General features: G+C 43.1%; 1 protein-coding gene across 1 annotated transcript; it reads right to left on the bottom strand.

Annotated features, from left to right (window-relative positions):
- Positions 1 to 3,478: 3,478 nt before the first annotated feature.
- On the bottom strand, positions 3,479 to 5,520 carry SLP2 (Calcineurin-like metallo-phosphoesterase superfamily protein). Its single transcript, XM_087681249.1, has 2 exons — positions 4,883 to 5,520; positions 3,479 to 4,564 (listed from the first exon to the last, which is right to left on the bottom strand). Exons 1-2 carry the CDS (start codon positions 5,478 to 5,480, stop codon positions 3,969 to 3,971), a joined length of 1,194 nt encoding a protein of 397 aa, XP_087537375.1. The 5' UTR covers positions 5,481 to 5,520; the 3' UTR covers positions 3,479 to 3,968.
- Between the last annotated feature and the right edge of the window lie 13,882 nt (positions 5,521 to 19,402).

Below are 19,402 nucleotides of genomic sequence, written 5' to 3'. Positions count from 1 at the left end.
TCTAATACATGTAACTACTCCAATAGCATGTAATCCCTGCTCAAGGTCAAGTAAGCATGCAAGATGCTCCCACTGGCACAAAAGGCGTATAAACGAGCTCAAGGGCTCAAGCAACCCAAGACAAAGTATCAGTGACAAGTGACCAAGTCAATGCGTCAGACGCATCCAAGAGAGCATGACATACATGAAGCAACTGTCGTAGCAACCACTGAGCAAGACATAATCCCAATGGCAAGATCTCTATCAAGTCAATACATCCAATAGCAAGCCAAAGTCAATATCCCTGTGAGTCGGAAGTGCTCAAAACATCCAAATCGGAGCTCCAAAATATCTGTCAAGCATGGATGAACTAAGAGGCATCAACCACGGACCAAAGCATGTAATGCATAGAGCTTATCCGTCAAGTACAGACAATAGGCATAAGCGGCCCAAATGCCAGTCAAGGTCAACCAAACTGCCAATGACAAACCAATAACAACGGAGCAAATGCGATGCTCAAAAGCATTCTGGAATCACGATCATGAGTTCAAAGTCGATCCCCAAAGTGTAATACATCATGACATAACCCATAGCATACATCCAGAATCGATAGAGAAGCAATACATGTGACAAATGAGCTTCAGCCCACTTATGTACAGCAACTCTAAATAGTCCAAAACTGTCAATTTCCAGCCCAACAACAATGCCAAACCATGGGCAGATCGAATGCATACATTCCCAAGACATTCGGGCATCAAGTGGGTCGCATACGGGCATCAAATAGCACAACTGGAATGGAGTGTAAGCAACAAATGCTAATGCCAATGTTGCTGCCCTGTTTTCAGCCTGTTATGACAGTTTATGACAGTCCCAAATCTGAAGAAATCAGCCCCGAATGATCAAGACCAATGCCCACAGCTTGAATGACATCAAACATGAAGTCTAATAGCCCTCTTGATCAAGGTAGAGAGCAAGAAGCAATGGCCAAGTGTGGAGCTGAAGTAGACAAGTACTAACAGCCTGGAAAAATGGTGCAATCTGCCCTGTTGGTGCTGAACTTGCTGCTGCTCCACGTAGGCTGAAAGGGGGTAATGGGGGGCTCAAGAAGGGCCTATCAAAGGCCTATGACAAGCCTCTTTGAGCCTTGATAGGTGTAAGGCACAATATGAGGGGAATAAGCTTCAAGGGTTTGAAGCCATGGCTGCCCTTGCTATTTGCAACCTGTAGACTGAAATAAAACCCTGAAAGAATGATCAAATACCTCAGTACCAATGCCTTGAAGGTGCCTCAATAGGCCGGAAAGGTGCTCGGGAAGCCGGGGAGTGACGGGAGCTCGGGGAGATCGGATATGGCTGCCGAGATAAAGGGTTACATGAGATCAAGCATATCAACTCGGTATTACCCATAGTCGTGGTGCTGAAGGAGAATGGGAAAATTCAATGTGTAAAGGACAAGGAGATTTGTAACATGTGTGTGGACATCGGACTATCTGGAAGCCTACAAGAACTAGAGAATGATCCAATCATTGTAGATAACATTACAAGCCCTAGATTGGACTTTGCATGTGCCTAACAATCCATTAAAGGTCTTGATAGGAGTAGAGTTGTGCTAGCTTGGTGAGCAAAATATAAACTTTCATGTGAGCGCAACTAATCAATACCTTATTGATGTAGAAATGAATCATTCAATTGCAAAGTAGGAAGGTCTAGGGATGGCATACGTCATAAAGATGTTCAAACAATATTTGCCTACCACACCATTCACATTCTTTGTTCACCACCATCAACCTTTGCTCTACCTCATTAATAAACCATGTGCAATAGGAAGAATTAACATGATGGTTACTTGTATTGCTTGTTGCTTTTTCAATGGTCATGCAAAAAAGAAACCAACACTAATCAGCTAACCACATGTTTCAAATAACAAGTAGAAAAATTGTGATAGCGATGGAGGATAGTATACATTCCTTCATCAAACTAACCAATTCGATGCCTCAATCTCAAGAGCTCTTCCTCGATTTTCACAAGACTAGAGGATACAAAATCACCTCTACAAACTTGAAATTTACAAGCTATCAAAATAAATGATAACACCAAGCCGAAGCAATCATCAACACTTGGTCTCACAAGAGAACTTTTGCATTTGAGATATCAACCAATGCATTATGGTTTTAGCTTTTCCCTCTTCAATATTACCCATGGAATGATTCTCGAATCTTTGATCCTATAAGCTTTTATATCATGATTGCTTTTGCCTAAGGATAGTAGGAGAGATTCTACCCTAAGTCCATTGAGGGATCACAATAATTGGATCGTTGTAACTTTTTCATGGGATAGACTTTGGGTGTTTATACCTCTCATGGACTACATCTTATCAATGAATTAACTACTAAGGCTAAGGATGTGGATTATTGAGTAGTATTTGCTATTGCATTCCTTCCCAAAGGCTTCTCCTATGCCAACTATGATTTGATGGACTTTAGTTACAAGTTATCAATGAGACAAGCACATTGAAAGCTTGGATTGCTAGCTATTGCCATGCTTGAGATCAATATTTTGATTTGAATGCAAACTTCCAAGTCCTATTGCCCTACATAAGTAATTATCATGACTACCACTTCATTTCTATCCTAACATTCAATTAGTGGCATACTTGGGGAAATAATTTTACATAGGCAAACAAGCTTTTATTGGGTTTTTGCCATTGTAAATGTTCTTTGGGCCATGAGTTCTCGATGCTAGCTTACTTGGACATTGATTAGGATATTTATGCCTTAGCCTCAAGTCCACTTTTCTCCTACTAGCTATTCTACTCCTATGATGGCAGCACATATCATTTGGCCTTTCGAGACTCTTACAATTCCACTTAAGGAGTTACATGGGAAGGAAGAAAAGGGTAGTGAAGGTGAAGTCAAAGATCCAAAGGCACTTTTCATTTAGTTCTCCTTCCATCAGTTGTCCTAAATTGTCATTGCAGAGATGTCTCTATCACTTCCATGCCAAGCAACCCAAGTGACTATAAGCCTAACCACAAAAAGAGGAGTTGTGGGTGACATTTTGCAAAACCACCACTCCTGTGGAATAACCAATGATGCTGCTTATTCGCAATTTGCACCTCACACAATGTCAAAAAATAAAAATGACCCACAAATATTCGCCCATGTGAGCTACTCCTACATGATTCTTTTTACATGTCTATCCCAATAGAGGATTCAGACCTCTCAATGTGGAGATATGCAGAACTAATGTACTAGTCACCCATTGATATACAAATGTGCCTACCATTTACATAGACACCAGGTGCAACTCCCATGCATTGGGCTTGCCCTTATAGCATGCAGCTTAGCAAGAACAAAAAAGTGTGCATATGACTTACGTACATGCATGTGTCTTAAGGAATTTTATTCAAATTTGTACTTGATTCACAAGCACGTAGAGCAGTCCTAAAGCATGTTAAACGAAAATCCCACTTTGCCTTTTACAACCAGAAATGAACCCCCTTTAAAGGAGTATGCTAGCAACTGCTATTTTGGCATAAATCCACTACACCTGCTCATGTCATACAGGCATAGATCCACTGCACTTGCTCATTTCATACAATCTAAAGTAAGTGTAAAGAAAGACATGAATAATGTGGAATAGCCACTCATGAGATGTCAATATTTGCATGTTCACTATGACATGTAAGTCTAGAATGAGTTTATTGACAGAGCCCTAAAGAGTCATCTTACATTTGAGTTCATCAATGCATTCACTCTTTAGTAATAATACAAGTGAATGATCACTTTCATATGAACAATACTGTTCTTCCTGTCCTGTCAGCTGCCTGCTGACAAGAATCATGGACCCCACAACACTAACAAATCTGTAGTAGGGGCCACTTGGAAATTGGCAGCTACCACACTCGAGGTTCTCTGGAGGGAAATGAGTATTTTGTCATGTAACAAGAAGGTTCTCTAGTCAGATGCCACAAGCACTCCTTCACAATGACTACTTTATGCCACCCTCCCTAAGTATGGATGCCAATCCAGAATCTTCTTGTCCCCAAGCAGGCTGGTCTAATGTGGTCTTGATGTGACGATCAGTTGTCCTTGTCAGAACTCTCAAATGCTCATCCTTGCTGATTTCTAAGACTTCTGGTGGTGCATTGCCACATCCTGCAGACATCCCTACATCAACTCGAATAACTCGGTTCGAGCATGCACCATTGATGCCAAAAGGTTGCTGAATGGTATGCCCGACTATCATCCTGGTTGATCCTGGTATGGCCTCCAATGATTTCTCCAACATATCACAGTCACATAGCCTCCCTTTGATCTCTGAAAACTTTCGAACCCAAACCACCGCATCTCTTCCATGGAGATATTTTGGCCCAAATTGACCTGTGTGTCCCAAGATCCAAGTTTTCACCTCTGCATTCATTTTCTCCAGTCCGTACCTCGCATGAGATGGAAGAATGCCCCCATGGGCAAAAACTGTTCCTCCAACCATCAAAACAGTTGGATGGTCTGCCAAGAAACGAGCAGAGATCGGACCTCCAGGTCTCAATGCAGCAAATCTTGCCCTGTGTCCTTCATTTACAGTATCTGAAATGTTGAAGACATATAATTTACATGTTGGCACTGATTTAAAACCATGCTACTCTGTAAGTTCGGAAAATAGAAACTGTAAAACTTATAGCGTAAGATCCAATTGTTTGCAGCAAATATTAAGAACAAGTATGTCAAAGTGCAGTATCTACCAGAAATTTCATGAAGAAACGGAGAAGGAATGCAACAATGGTCTCTGAAAATCAGAGACAGACATGGGATGATGACACAAAACAATTGGATCATGTGGTACCTCTGCAGCAGGGCATCTCTCAAACATGCAGTGATAGAACACGTTACTGGAGAAGCTCATACCAGGTAGGTCGCTGTACAAATCGGGCCTCTTCATGCCATCACAGAGCTCCTTGATTCGGTTGCCGCGCTCGTACCAGAATGCCCACTTCTCAAACTCCTCGGACGCGCCCTTTGTTGCAAACCGGAAATCTGCCTCCATGTTCATGATCTCGTGGTTCCCGTTCATGACGACCAGGTTTCCACCGGCACGCTGCGCCTCTCGGCTCAGCCGCTCAAGCAGGTAGATAACCTGCAACTCCTGGCTGCCCCTGTCAAGGAGGTCCCCAACCTGCACGACGGTGGTGGAGCCGCCAACCCAGCGGTCAGCATGGTCGATGACGCCAGCGAGGCGGAGGGCCTCGCGGGCCTTGGGGAGGTCACCGTGAATGTCACCGATGGCAATGAGGCGCTGCGCGGGGGGGAGGCGGGTGGGGGGGGCGGAGGCGGGGGGGTGCGGAAGGGGGGGCAGGAATTGACCGCCGGCGGCGTAGTCGACGAAGGCGTCTACGAAGGAGGAAACCAGGGAGGGGAGGGTGCTGCAGGTGGGGGGTTCCCTGCCATGGCGGCTGCCGGCGCCTCCTCCATCTGGCCCATCCCGAGGAGAAGACCCAGGCGACATAGTCTAGAGAGAGAGAGAGAGAAGCCCAGGAGGAGAAGAACGGGTAAAAGAGTGGCTTTCGAATTTCTTAAGGTTTGAAAACTTCAAATATATGAATAGTGAAAATCCCCCTTACAAATGCCTTTCGAATTCTAAAGCCAACGTTCGAACTTTACAACATTTATCGAATATAAATTGTAAAAACTCCCTAAATACTACCTTTGGAATTCCTAAGAAGCTTTGAGCTTTACGAAATTTTTAGTCGCTAAAATGATGAATATCTACAATCTTGATTCGAACATCCCTCCGAAAATTTGAGTTGAAAAGGTTTCTGTATCTGCTACTGCAAATAATGGTTTTTGGCAAACATTAACGTGAACATGAGCGCACTTGGGTCAATTTGTGACAACGCATGAGAGTACAACTCACTCTTGAAGGGAAAAGCAAGGTTTAGTGTCAAGTGGATCATTACATTTCCTGAAAAAACCTTGAATATCTTTAGAGAGAAGGTTTTCTTTTTTAAATTTAAAATCTAGGTCGTTTTAGTCAAAATATGACAAGAAACCCTACAAAATCTAAGGAAAGACGTGCAAATCCTCAAGGTTGAAGGTTTTTCTATCTGCTCCAAACCATGTTTTTGTGGACATTGCAAAATATTATCTAGGGTCATGACCCGTGCAAGTAAAATTTACATGGAAGGTTGATGAGTTGATGTCTACATCAACACAACACCTTTTACTTCAAATTTGTAGGTCATTAGGGTAAAGGTGTCAATGGTATAACACCTCACAACTCTTGGATATCACATAAAGTAGAATTTACAAACATGAACATGTCATTACACATATCTATCAAGCTTGAAAGGGCAACTAACTTGCACATTGAATGACAAACCCATAAATTATGCATATCACACATTCTTTTAAAACTTTCGTCATGTAACACATTTTATGAATGAGCCTTAAGAAACACAAGCAAGGACTAACAATAAGAATAAAGCATTCACAAAGTTGCACAAACAAAGTCTTCTAATAAATGTTTTCATGCTTTCCAATATTGTAGCAATAAAATACTTGCAAAGTTATACATGCAAAGTTACAATAGTCTTTTAAATTCAACTAATTAAAATAAAATCTATCAGCTCAACAAAGTTACAACAGTCTTTTAAATTCAACTAATTAAAATAAAATCTATCAGCTCAACCAGTCAATTCCAATAGAAGTCTTCTAAGTCAATACCATGCACATGTCCAAATGACTTACTAGAGCCACTAGGTACCTTCAATTTAGACACCTACATTGAGGGGGCAGAAGAAAGTTGATGGAGTACCCCTCAAAAAGAGGGTACATTGGCTACTATACAAAGTGTACTTACATCTGGCACAATGCTAATTGGAGCCCAACATCGCTTGCTCCCTTTCTCTCTCCTCTATCCCTCATTCTCTCTCATTGTTTATTCTCTATGGCCATGGGGTCCACCATAAATAGTAGACCTACACGTATACAAAGGTTGCTTAGTTGATATGGTGCACACTCGTAAATCCATTAAATTGCATGTTATGTCTCTACATCTCTTCGTAGATATTTAAAAACAACCTTCATATTCAACTAGTTAAGTGAATTATGCATTAACACTTTTGAGCTACTTGATAGTATACTTCTATGATTTTTAATCAAAAAAGCCATAATACAAGAAAGTATGTCTTGCAAACTTGGTTCCATGAGTCAAGGAGTCCAAGATTAGGAAATTGAAATCATTGTTGCATAGATTTTAGTTCACACTTTGAGAGAATAAAGGCACATGTTTTAACCTACATTATATTAAAGCTAACCATCACATGGTACACATTTTTTAAGATAGTTACAAATTTGCACGAGAATTATGTGCAATTCCAATGTACCCTTTGGAATTGTACATAAGAATCAAATCATGGCATTGTGTAATTAATGAAAAAACAACATTAAATATAAATAAGAAAACAACTCATGATAACTATTACTAGTGAACACTAGGCCTCTTCGTAATAGCTTCTTGCTATCGTGTGAAGCTCTCTCTCTCTCTCTCTCTCTCTCTCTCTCTCTCTCTCTCTCTCTCTCTCTCTCTCTCTCTCTCTCTCTCTCTCTCTCTCTCTCTCTCTCTCTCTCTCTCTCTCTCTCTCTCTCTCTCTATCTCTCTCTCTCTCTCTCTCTCTCTCTCTCTCTCTCTCTCTCTCTCTCTCTCTCTCTCTCTCTCTCTCTCTCTCTCTCTCTCTAAATTTTCTTTTCTTTAAGTTACAAATCGACTAAATAGTTAGCAAAGAAATTGAAGAAATTATCATGTGCCAAGAGATCAAATCGTCCCTAGGGAGAATACTTGTATATTACATGATACCATATCCCTGGTGAAGAAGACCTCTCAATCGAGCAATGTGACTTTGCACTCTCGAATGGGAATAGTAATTGAAGGCACTTTGATCATGCCAACATCTCGAAAAGCACAAGAAGAAAATACAATCTTCATATATGAATGCACAAGATCCAAAAATCTAGGCTTTTTAAATACCCAATCATGGGGATGCATGGTAGTTTGAACCACACGATGCCACATCTTGGATGAAAGAAGGGAGTAGATCTTTCTTGCCATGAGGCAAGAGATAAAGCAATGATGACATGTCTCCATGCATGTAGTACAGAAAAAACTCAAACCCTTAGAGATATTACATCTCAAATGTACTAAATTAAAAGGGAGACCACCCGCCAACATTCACCAAATAAATACTTTGTATTTTAAGGGGGGGTTTTGAGTCAGTGAAGAAGTCTAGGAAATGGTTCTATTGATCATGAAAGATGATGAAATAGTTTCTATAAGTCACAATATTCTCTAGGAACATTAAATATCCTTTTTCAAACTGATAAAAAAGACATCAAGGTTTGTCATGTAAATAAAATATCACGAGTAATAGAAATCAATCCATATTGGGGGTTAAAAGTCGTCTATGCCTAGTTGCCTTTGGTAGATTGTTATAGTGGAGAAGAAGGAGAAGACTAATGTTTTCAACTTCCTATCTTGTGTGCATTCTCTATGTAATCTGTCATAATGAAGCAAATTATCAACATGTGAGTTGAAGCCTATTCCAAGTATAAACCTTGTAAATACTTGAGCCAAGAGAAAAGAGGGATTTAGGGATTAGTATAAAAAGGCAATAAGTACTAATGTAGTATCATTTTTTGGCACTATCACAATTCTTTTCCCTTCTTGTCTTTCATCTTCTTGTACTTGGTTTGTAACTCATGGCTACGTTGTGCTATGGTAATAGAAGATGTTCCATGGCATGGCCATGCTTATATCTCAATTTGGTATATTTATTGTTATGTGTAGCTTAGAATATTTTGATTTCTTGTTCATTTCCATTGTTAGATTAGTCTTTCTTTACATTGGTATCAGAGCATTAGTTTAGATCTTGTCAAAAATCATTTTCATGCATTAGATCTAGTTGTAGTGACTAGGGAGTGAAAACTGCAATTAAAAATTAGTCACAAAAGTTAGTTCTTCCATAACCGTGGTCTGACATGGAGATTTGTCACAAACTATGACTAAGATGGAGGTTCTTGGCATGAACCAATGGATAATGGCGAGCTCCAACTATTTTGGTAGGTCGTGACCAAAATTTTAACCAAAAATTGGGGTAAGTTGTACAAAATAAGGGTTACATGACTTAGTAGGGGTTAAACTTGAGTTACTTTTCAAGAACAGTGGTTTCTTCTTTTCCTTTTTTAAGCTGCCCTCAAGAATCCATGGCCAAAGGCTGATCAAATCTCCTTTCCCTGATCTTTATCATGTCAATGGACTCCATAACCTTGCTCTTTACCTCCTGAGCTTTCCATAGAGTAGTGATTTGGCTTATTATGCTTCCTTCTTCCATTGATAACTCGGAGTATGCAGTAGCGTGAATTGTGCCTGATCAAAGAATCCGCCATATTTTTGAAAATATGAGCTCTATTGCTCAAGTAATCCATGCCTGAGACTTCAGACCTCTCTGGCAAGTGGCCTTCTTCAATTTTGGGCAAGATTACCTCCATTCTTGGACTCTTCTCTCTCCCATGAGACCCTATACATGACAATTTTGGACAGCATTAAAGAATTTCAGATTTCTTGAAGCAAATGAAGGGAGTTTTGGTGGCAAATCACTCCTAGAGCTTTCTTACACTCATGGCTTCAATCTATTGTTAACATTGAAGCAACATTGAAGAGTTTTTTGCATATATTGGTCTATGGAAGTTGTGGATAGCATGCATCTTCAATATCACTAAAATCTTTGGTTCTCTTCTCAAATTTTGAAGCCTACAATCTACATAGGAGTTGTTCATTATCATCCTTCAAGCTCTACATCAAATGGAAGAAGAATATACCTTCATCAACAGTATTACTCTTTTCCAAGGCATTAGAAGTATACTCCTTGGCAGAGTTGGTGGATTTAGCCATAGCTGGGAAGTGCAGTTGTTGTGGTTTCACATCTTGATGGAAAGTAGTAATTATTGAGTCAGTGGGTTTGATATTGATAGTAGCTAATTTCAACTATTGGTCTAGATGTTAGGTTTGTTTAGAAGGACTCTTGGGGTTAAGGGATTCATGTCTGTCTCTAGTCCCTTGCGGATATGTCTTTAAGGATAGTGATTCATCCTCTTTAGAGTCTCTTTAGGGGCTCCTTCAAGGGGAGGTAGGGGATCTTGGCCTAGATGTTTAGGTTTATTGCTCTTTTCTCCTCTATCATTGTGAGGAAAGGTCATGGGCAAGTCACTTTGCTTTGCATTCTTAGATGAAGGAGTGGGTTACGCTAGGGCAAAATCACGATATCGATTAGGTTTTGTGTCACACAACCATAGATTAAACAACTTGAAGAAGTCAGGGTTGTACTGAAGTGAAGCATAGCCATACAAAAGTGTTGGGTCTTGATTAAGGTAAAATACATATGCATTGATATCAAGTATCATGATTTTGACTCCTAGCTTGCTAGCCACATGTAGATCTTTTTCTACAACGAGTTTATCGTACAATGGATGTTTTTGGATAGTAGTTGAAAGCTTGACACCACAGACAGTTGATAGCACATGTAGGGACATAGGGGCAACATATGTGGGATCATGCAGGGAGGTCCAAAGAGCTTTCCTTTGCTTAGCTATTGTCAGTATTTGGTGGCCAATTTTGGATGCCAGATTGTGGTTAGAATGCCATTTGTGTTCAAAGGCACCTTGTCCTTTCCCTTTCCATTTTATTGTCTCTAAGTTTCCATTATTTGTCTCATGAAGGGTGAGTACTACTAATTGAATTAAAGCCAGCTACTTTTGTCGATCGAGGTTGACTGCTTGGTCAAAAACTTATCCTCTTCGAGTATGGCAATATCCTTGGCTAGCTTTTGTGGCTTTATTTGTATAGGTTGAGCAACTACATAAGGTTATTGTTGCTTATTTTCCTATTTTTGTTTAGGTAAATAGTTTTTAGGAGACTTGGGACTCTTAAGCAGGCTAGTTGGTGCCTTTAATGGTGGCTACTCATTGCTTCTTGATGGTGCTACTTTTTTCTCATTTGAGCATTCATGTGCAACTAGAGTAGTACCATGAAGTAGGTACTTTGGTGTTCACCGCAGCACAAAGGAGTAGGAAATGGAAAAAAGGAAATAGCAAAAGGCGCAGGACAAAAGGAAGAAAAAGGCGCCTTAACCGGTAACCAGACCCTGAAAAAATTAAAAGCACGGGCACGACCCTCAGGAAGTCTTAGAGTCACCCAAGGAAAGTAAAAGAGTAAAAAACGCACCATTAAGTGTGAAAGCGCTCCCTGATTCCTTGTAAAAGAGTGCCAGGCTCACTCCTGTGCAAATTGTATGCATTAGTTGGGAATAGGATAGATTAGAACGGTGGGAAATGAGAAATGGGCCTAGGCTAATGGCCGGCCATGTAAAAAAGGGGATGACCGCCCATGAAAAGTAGGGCATGTATATAAAGTTCAAAAAGTGAATGAGAAGATCATTCTTGTGTGTGGCCAAAGCTTCTTCTTCTTCTTCTCTTGTTTCTTGCCTTCTTGCTTGTGCTTGAGAGAGGGATTGAGAGAGTGTGAGGGAGTGAGGGAGTGATTGTGTGAGAGTGAGGGATCTTGGAGAAGAAGCTCTTCATCTTCCCCTCCTTTCTTCTCTTCTCTTGTCTCGCGCGTGTCTATGGAGGATGAAGCTCATGGGAGAGGGATTGAGGTTGCTTGAGCTTGCCTCAAGGATCGTGAAGCTACCGGTGTGCAAGAAAGAGGAGGGTACTCGATCGAGCATCAAGGTAAGCTCACTACACCCGTAAGGTAGGCATTGCGCATCGGCTATGTGAAAGGTAGCCATGGCCGCTCGGTTCAAAACACTTGAGCAATAAGTGGTCCGTAGGTCTCGGGGTAGAGCTTGTAGCTCCCCTTCATTTTGGTTCCGTTGTCGGGACAGATGGAATCGAGCCTTGAGCGCCGCGTGCATCAAATCGAGCATAAAAGTAGGGTTTGCAGCCCGAACCGATGCTTGAGATAGCTAGGAGATTTAGGAGGCTTTAATCCATGAAACAAGTAAGTGTTTTGGTTTGTTGGAAGCATTAGTGTAGGGCTACCATTCTGCATCTCTGTTTTGCATTTTGGCTGCACTTGATTAAGGTTAGATTAGGTTAAGAAAAGAGAAAACAGAAGGTTTTGGCTGCTGCTGGAAACAGGGAAACAGGGGACCAGATTCAAATTTCTGGGTAAAACAGGGAAAAGGGAACTGGCTTTAAGGTTTTGCAGTGCTAGGAAAGGACCTTAAGAGGCTTGGGAGGCCAGGGCAAACCTCATTTCACTAGTTAGCTTTGTGAGAGAGAGAGAGAGAGAGCTTATGGTTGCCAGGAAGAGGGAGCTATCACGATTCTGGGTGCCATCGATTTGTGCTACTCCAGGTGAGTCTGGTGCTTCTTAGTAGTGCCCTAATCATATCTAGAAAGTCTCTTGTGATTGTGTGTAGCAGGCGTCAAGTGGGATCGAAACGCGTCGAAATCGCGCCGCCGCCAGACGCAGTCGGACCAGGTCTCAGTGGTTCGATTCCCAGAATTGGACCACTCGAGTCCTAGAGTCAAACCGTCCGATTCCAAGAATCGAACCGTCTGATTGAGGGAGTCGGACTGCGTGCTAGTCGGATCATCCAACATTCGGATCGGACCAAACAATTTTAGAATCGGACCCCACTACCGGATCGGACAGTCCGATCGGACGTGCCACATGGCACTCGGACCGCCCATCATAGTCGGACCATCAGACTTTAGGAATCGGACTTGACCTGTCCTACTGTTGGACTCGGACCACTCTGTCCGACTGCAAGAATCGGACCGTCCGACTACTAGAGTTGGACCAGCCCTATCCGATTCCCAAAATTGGACAATCCGATTCTGGGAATCGGACCATCCTGCTAGAAGGAAAAATAAGGATCTCGAGGGGCTTAAAGCTCAACCTCAATCCTCTCTCTCAAATTTTTTGGCAAAGCTTCCAAGAGGCGAGGAACATAAATACCTTCCTTTGTGTGCTTTAAAGTTCACACAAACTGGAGCTTCTAAGATCCAAGATAGGCCTGTACCAACCTTCCTTGGCCTATTGTTCTTGTAGTTGCACACACTTTCAACACACCTACAAGAATTTCCCTATTTGGATCAATATCCTCTTCTAGCATTTCACCATATGCATGGCCATATCGAATGATCATTATGCCCCATGATACAAAGCTTTGACTTGGCAGATTATCAAACACATTAGAACACTTGATATACATGTCCACTATCTCGATAATGGGATCAACAAAAATTCAATGCTGAGTGTTAGGCAGTGTACCAACCTTCCCAACTATAAAGATTCTTCTTTACCACAAGCTTTCATCATGCACGAGCAGAAGCTCCTGTAAGCTTCTATTCCCTCTGTGGGAGCTCACGCTCAACCACCAAGACCCACGGACCACTTATTGTTTCAAGCGTTCCAAGCCGAGCACTAATGGCTACCTCTCACATAGCCGACGCGCCATTCATATCTATGGGTTGTAGGTCAAAAAGTAAGAAGAAATCAGTGAAGAGAGTGGATTAGCTGAAAAGTCTCCCATCTCCATGATTAGAAGTGACGCTTTCACATCGGGTTCACCAGATGCCGCACAAAATTTGCGAGGGGTTTGTGAAAGTTGCTTGCCGCCGCATGGATGCTTTGCGATTGGAGTAATCAATGTAAATAATTATCTAGAAGAATTTTAGATTCAAGACGAATGAGAAAAAAAAAATCTTAAATTAAAGATATAGACAAGATACAATATCAAAAGACTCTCGGATATGATCAAAAGACATTAGCTGAAGATGGAACTTGTCTCTTTTAAGCAAGCAAAGGCTCATTGGCCAATTAGAAGACAAGGTCAATCTCTTAATCTCAATCTGAGAGAGAAGAGAAGAAGGTGGAATGCCATAGACCTGACCCCCAGGACACAACCTTGAACACCCCCAAGACCCAGTTTGACCATTAGAACCTTAGAGACCAATCGAACTTAAAGCAGAATAGAAAACGCAGCACAGACCTTCAGAAAGACAATAGAATAGCCGGGAACCAAGCTTGGAACACAAATCAAGCTAAGAATGTGGAGAGAAACAGAGTGGAGTTCGCATTAAACGCTTTCTGCATCAGCACTTCACTCTTGTGTTCCACTAAGTTTGCACTGCAAGAAAAGAGAAAAGCCTGTTTTCGCACCAAGCACCACGAAAGCACTAAGCATAACGTGTGAATAAGGATTGCAGCTGCTTTCAAATAACAAGAAACGCATTAGGATATCTAATAACATTAAGGAACCCACTAGTAGGAGAAGACCCGAAGACTTAGACAGGTGCATGAGTGCCCTACTAGTAGGACTTGGAGAAGACACGAAGACACAGAAAGCAACAATATAGAGGATTGGATGCTGCCGGAGCTGCTTGGATTTATTAACAACCTCGTGGAGCTGGAAGTAGAAACAATGTCGGGATCAAGAGGCAAACGAGGAGAGGACCAATTAGACTTAGGAGAATTTCCAACCTTAGTTTAGGAACTGGTCCACAACTACGATCTGCTCACTAGGACCGTGATCCAGGGCAGACCTATAGAGGAAGTGGTAGAAAACCTGGAAGAAGAGAGAAGAGCAATCAAGAGAGCACTAGAAGGCATAATTGCCTACAACCATGAGCAAAGGGCTAGAAGGCTACAGCAAGACATAGATATGTACGAGGCTAGACGAGTGCTAGACCTAGCTGGAGCGGCCAAATCTGGACCGAATGTAGAGAGGGAATGGGCAACAGAGGCTCACGTGACATTGAGAGAACTGGTAGCAAAGCGACTCTTGGACAATATGTCCGTTGAACAGAGCGCTACTGCCCTAGCCACCACGCTACTATCGGGATTGAGAGTCACATAAGGGACTAAAGAGCAGGCTAGAATCCCCATCATAGCAAAACAACTAGCTAGATACGAACCTAGCAGTGACCCATACAGCTTCATGGAGCAGTTCGAGCAAGTATGTGAGGCAAACGGTCTTACTAACCCTGTGCAGCGAGCTCAAGCTTTCAGCCTGTGCTTAGGCGATAAGGGGAGGACCTGGTATTCTAGTCTAGATGATGTAGAACGTACGAACTTTGTTCGCCTTAAGGGCCTCTTCATCAAGAGGTTTTCGGAGGCAGGGTATTTGGATAACCTCATCATTAGGTTGATGAATATCAGTCAAAGGGAGAAGGAAGACGTTAGGAATTATGTCACTCAGGTGCATAGCCTCTACAAGAGAATCCCTGCCAATGAGCGACCTACTGAGAGGGCAGTGTCTACAGTGTTCATGAACGGGATTCGGAGTGAGGAGCTCTACAAGGCTTTGGCCAGTAACTCCACCTTGCAATGAGACGTGCTAGCTAGAGTTTTCAAGGAGGCAATACGCATAGATGATCAACTCAGGGAACGCAGCATGAGGACTACCAACCAAGAGAGTGCAAGCCAGAGGGACCCTGAGAGATCAACTACTTCGGGGGAAAAAGCAACTGCTAGTGTGCAGGATAAGGGAAAGAGTGTAGACCATGACCAAGGGATGGCATAAATGAGAATGGAGATTGCACGATTGCAAGAGCTGGTAAGGAAGCCTGTGAGATCGCATGTACAATGTATATACTGCGGCAGCAATCACCTCCTAGTTGAGTGCCAAGATCCTAGATCTCGGCCGTTCTCAAATTGCGGTAGATTTGGGCATGATGCAGTGCATTGCAGAATGCCGAGGAGATTCCCATATGCGCAGCAGTACAACCCTCCATACTTAGGTAATAGGCCACCCAATTTCTTTGGGAGGGGAGCCCTGTTAGCTCTCCCAGCACCGACTGACTCAAGACCTGCTGTACCTAGGTTGGAGATGAACCCAACTGGTATACCCAGACCACCAGGGCCTTTTGTAACCCACCCATCTACGATGCTCCTGTTCACTTTGTGGAGGAGCCTAATGAGGAAGAAATATATGTCAACCCATACATATCCTACGATGAGGAGGGCAACCCAGTCATGATGGACTATCGGCCTGTGCCGGTGATGGCTTTAGGAAGAGGAAGAGGCAGAGGCTTTGGAGGGCCAAGCCAAGATCCAGTCACATGCTGGACTTGCGGCCACCCAGGCCACATTTCATCACGCTACCCAGAACGAGAACAAGCTAACAAGGACAAAGCGGATCTCTGATGCACGAGTGTGGAATCACACATCTGTTTCCTAACTATCCTAGGCGGAAGCCATCAACCAGCTCTGCCAACATGCCATCGGTGCCTTTGGGGATTTTTGGAGTGGAAACGTTTGACAGTGAGGCTACACCCATCCCACTACATGTTATGATGCGAGCTCAAACAAAACAGGCAGGCATCTCTTTGCCAGGGCCAAGTAACCTTGACGCAACCTCAATCGGAAAGAAAAGCCGGAGGAGACGAAAAAACAGAATCGATGCAAAGATAACTCTTAAAACCGAGGAAGTGACTACGTTAGTAACGGGAAAGAGGGTCACAGACGTAGAGGTGGAGACCTCAGCTCCTAAGACAGTTGAGCTAGGGAGTGCCAAGGTAGGGGAATATCCCCATCCCAAACGGCAACTCGAGGCTATAGCTAAGGTCAAGGAGTGGGTCAAGGATGCCCAAAATCACCTCAAGGATGCTAAACCTATATTAGAAGATCCTATTGACAATTTCTCCAATGTGAGCACACTAGTCTCACCTTCAAAACCACAAGCTGCGAGCATACTTGCACCACTGGGGGCAACTCAGCAGCCAGCAAGGCCAAGGGAAAACTTGCCAGGGTAGACAGAATGCATGGCCTAGAAATGCTAGCCTCAGGGGAAGACAAGAGCCTAGTAGCCTCCTCACAACCTTGTTGTCTACTCTAGAAACTCTAAGCTTGGAAGACCTGCTTAGGCAGAATCATTCCTTGTGGCAGGAGTTAAAAGACTTGATGGAGGGACACACAGGACTTGCGGGTGCTGATCTGCAAGATCATGATGCAGTTACACAGATCCCAAGTCTAACTCTACACTCAACTCCTAAGTCTTTGCACATCAATGCTTTTTGGGAAGGCACTGAAATGCATGCAGTTTTACCCGTCCTAGCCTTAGGAGATATGACACAAAAAGGAATTGTAGACACAGGCGCAGGTGTTAGTGTACTAAGCCATGCAGTCTTAGAGGCATGGGGAAACCCTCCTGTAGAGACTGCTAGGTTTAACGTTACGTTAGCAAATGGAATGAAGGTAAGACCATTCAGGGTCTTAAAGAATTGGCCAGTAAAGATTGCCGGTGTGCAGTTTTCTGTAAACTTCATTGTCATGAAGGGAGTGGATTACGACATACTATTAGGCTGACCTTGGATGAGGAATGCGCGTGTCATTGAGGACTAGGGCAATGGTTTGATTTTCCTAGGGAACAGAACTAGTGCAGTAAGGGTAGAGATGGACACTTGGAAGACGACCCCTGTTGACCTAGATGCCATCTCAGCTATGCTGAAAGGCAATCACTCACTAAATATATTCCTTGCCCTGAGGATGAGAGGGATTGGATGCACGTTTTGGCAATCATTGACCTACCATTCTCGGATGAGGAAGAACTATATCGGCAGGCTACTAAAGCCGCAACCATGCCAATTGAGGAGCCAATTGTGCCACTCTGCATGATGGTAGGAAGCTCACTCAACCCAGGCAAACCAGCCTCGTTCCATATCCCCAACAACAAACTAGAGCTTCAGGAAATCGTAGAGTATTTGACCAATAAACTGGAAGGAAACTTGACTACTAACTTAAAACCTCTACGTGATCTATTAGCTAAGCCAGAATGGAAATGGACCAAGGTCCACGACCTGAATTTGTTATATAACTGGGCTTTAGTTACTGATGACAAGGAGACTAGAGAGGAAAGCTTAGGTGATGATGAGAAGTCAAAAGGACAGGACTCTGATGACGAGGAGTATAAGGACTGTCGCTCTACGAGAGAGGAGAGTGAAGAAGAGATAGATACAATAGAGTACGACACGGAAGGAAAAGCGATAGAACAAATCAGGGCAGACTCGAGGCCTAGGGGAGGAAGGACCAGTCAGAACGAAAAAGGAGTCATGCGAATGGAGTGTGGCAGATCCTGGCTAGAACACATAGGAGCCGTGGATTACGAGCAAGTCGGAGTGGCACGACCATGGGTAATCCCAGTGCTCAAGACGGATGCACCTACTGAACTACGACCCCCTGGGGAAACACCTTCCTCAAGTGAGGGATGCGAGTTTAACTCAGAGTCGTAAGTCAGCATTGAGAGTGATCCCGAGATACCACAACCTTCTAAAGTCAAACGCACCAAGGGAGACTTGCTAGTCCACCTAAGGCGCAGGAGGCTAAAGGAGGAGGCCAGGAGGCAAGCAAAGGACTCAGAAGCAGAAAGGCAAAAGAAACCGCAGGATCTACCCAAACGGTTTACAAAATTTAAAAAGGGTGACAGAGTGGTGATTCTGCTAGGTGCGAAAAGACAAGGCCAAACTAGTGAACTGATCGAGGGACCTGCCAAAGTCAAGGAAGTTAACTTGGCTGGGGAAGGTGAAAAGCCAAGACTTGTATTCATTGCAGATGACTTGACGGAGGATGAGGAGACCAAACTTGTTGCACTCTTACAAGAGTACATTGACGTATTTGCCTGGACTTAAGGGAGTCGACCCTAGGGTTGTGACTCATAATATCCCAATGGTCCCTGATACAGTGCCAACGAAACAATGACCTTACCCCATGAATCCCAAACACGCCCATGCAGTAAAAGAGGAGATTGATAAACTCATGAGGGCAGGATTCATATATGAGATCGAGCACATGGACTGGGTATCACCTATCGTGATTGTCATAAAGAAAAATGGAAAAATCCGAGTGTGCCTGAACTACAAGAAAGTGAATGCCGCTACAGAGAGGGATAACTATCCTTTACCTTACACCGAGCACATGCTTGAGAGGGTAGCAGGTAAAGAAGCCTACAGTTTTTTGGATGGTTTCTCGGGCTATAATCAAGTGCAAGTGCACCCCAACGACAGGCACAAGACTGCCTATGCCACGGAATGGGGTGTATTCGCCTACATTGTCATGCCTTTTGGGCTGATGAACACACCTGCGACTTTTCAATGCCTAATGTGCACTATCTTTAAGGACATGCTTAGGCGCGAACTGGAAGTGTTTGTAGACGACTTATGCGTACACTCTAGTTGGGCCAAACACTTAGAGAAATTGAGAGTTGTCTTTGAAAGGTGTAGGTTGTACCACCTCTCGTTGAACCCCTTAAAATGCAAGTTCTGGGTGAAACACAGATGCATCTTAGGGCACGTAGTGTCAAGGAACGGCATTGCCATTGACTTTTCTAAAGTCAGAGTCATTGTTGACTTATCGCCACCCAATAACTA

The sequence above is a fragment of the Lygodium microphyllum genome, chromosome 1 (genome assembly GCF_053477565.2).
Source record: "Lygodium microphyllum isolate KBCC chromosome 1, Lygodium_microphyllum_v1.1.10, whole genome shotgun sequence".
NCBI lineage: Eukaryota > Viridiplantae > Streptophyta > Polypodiopsida > Schizaeales > Lygodiaceae > Lygodium > Lygodium microphyllum.
This window is presented reverse-complemented; position numbering and strand designations above follow the sequence as displayed.

Coding starts and splice junctions, on each gene's coding strand:
- SLP2 (XM_087681249.1), bottom strand. CDS start 5,480: ATGTCGCCTGGGTCTTCTCCTCGGGATGGGCCAGATGGAGGAGGCGCC. Junction 4,565..4,882: donor TTTGTACAGCGACCTACCTG/GTATGAGCTTCT, acceptor TCAACATTTCAG/ATACTGTAAATGAAGGACAC.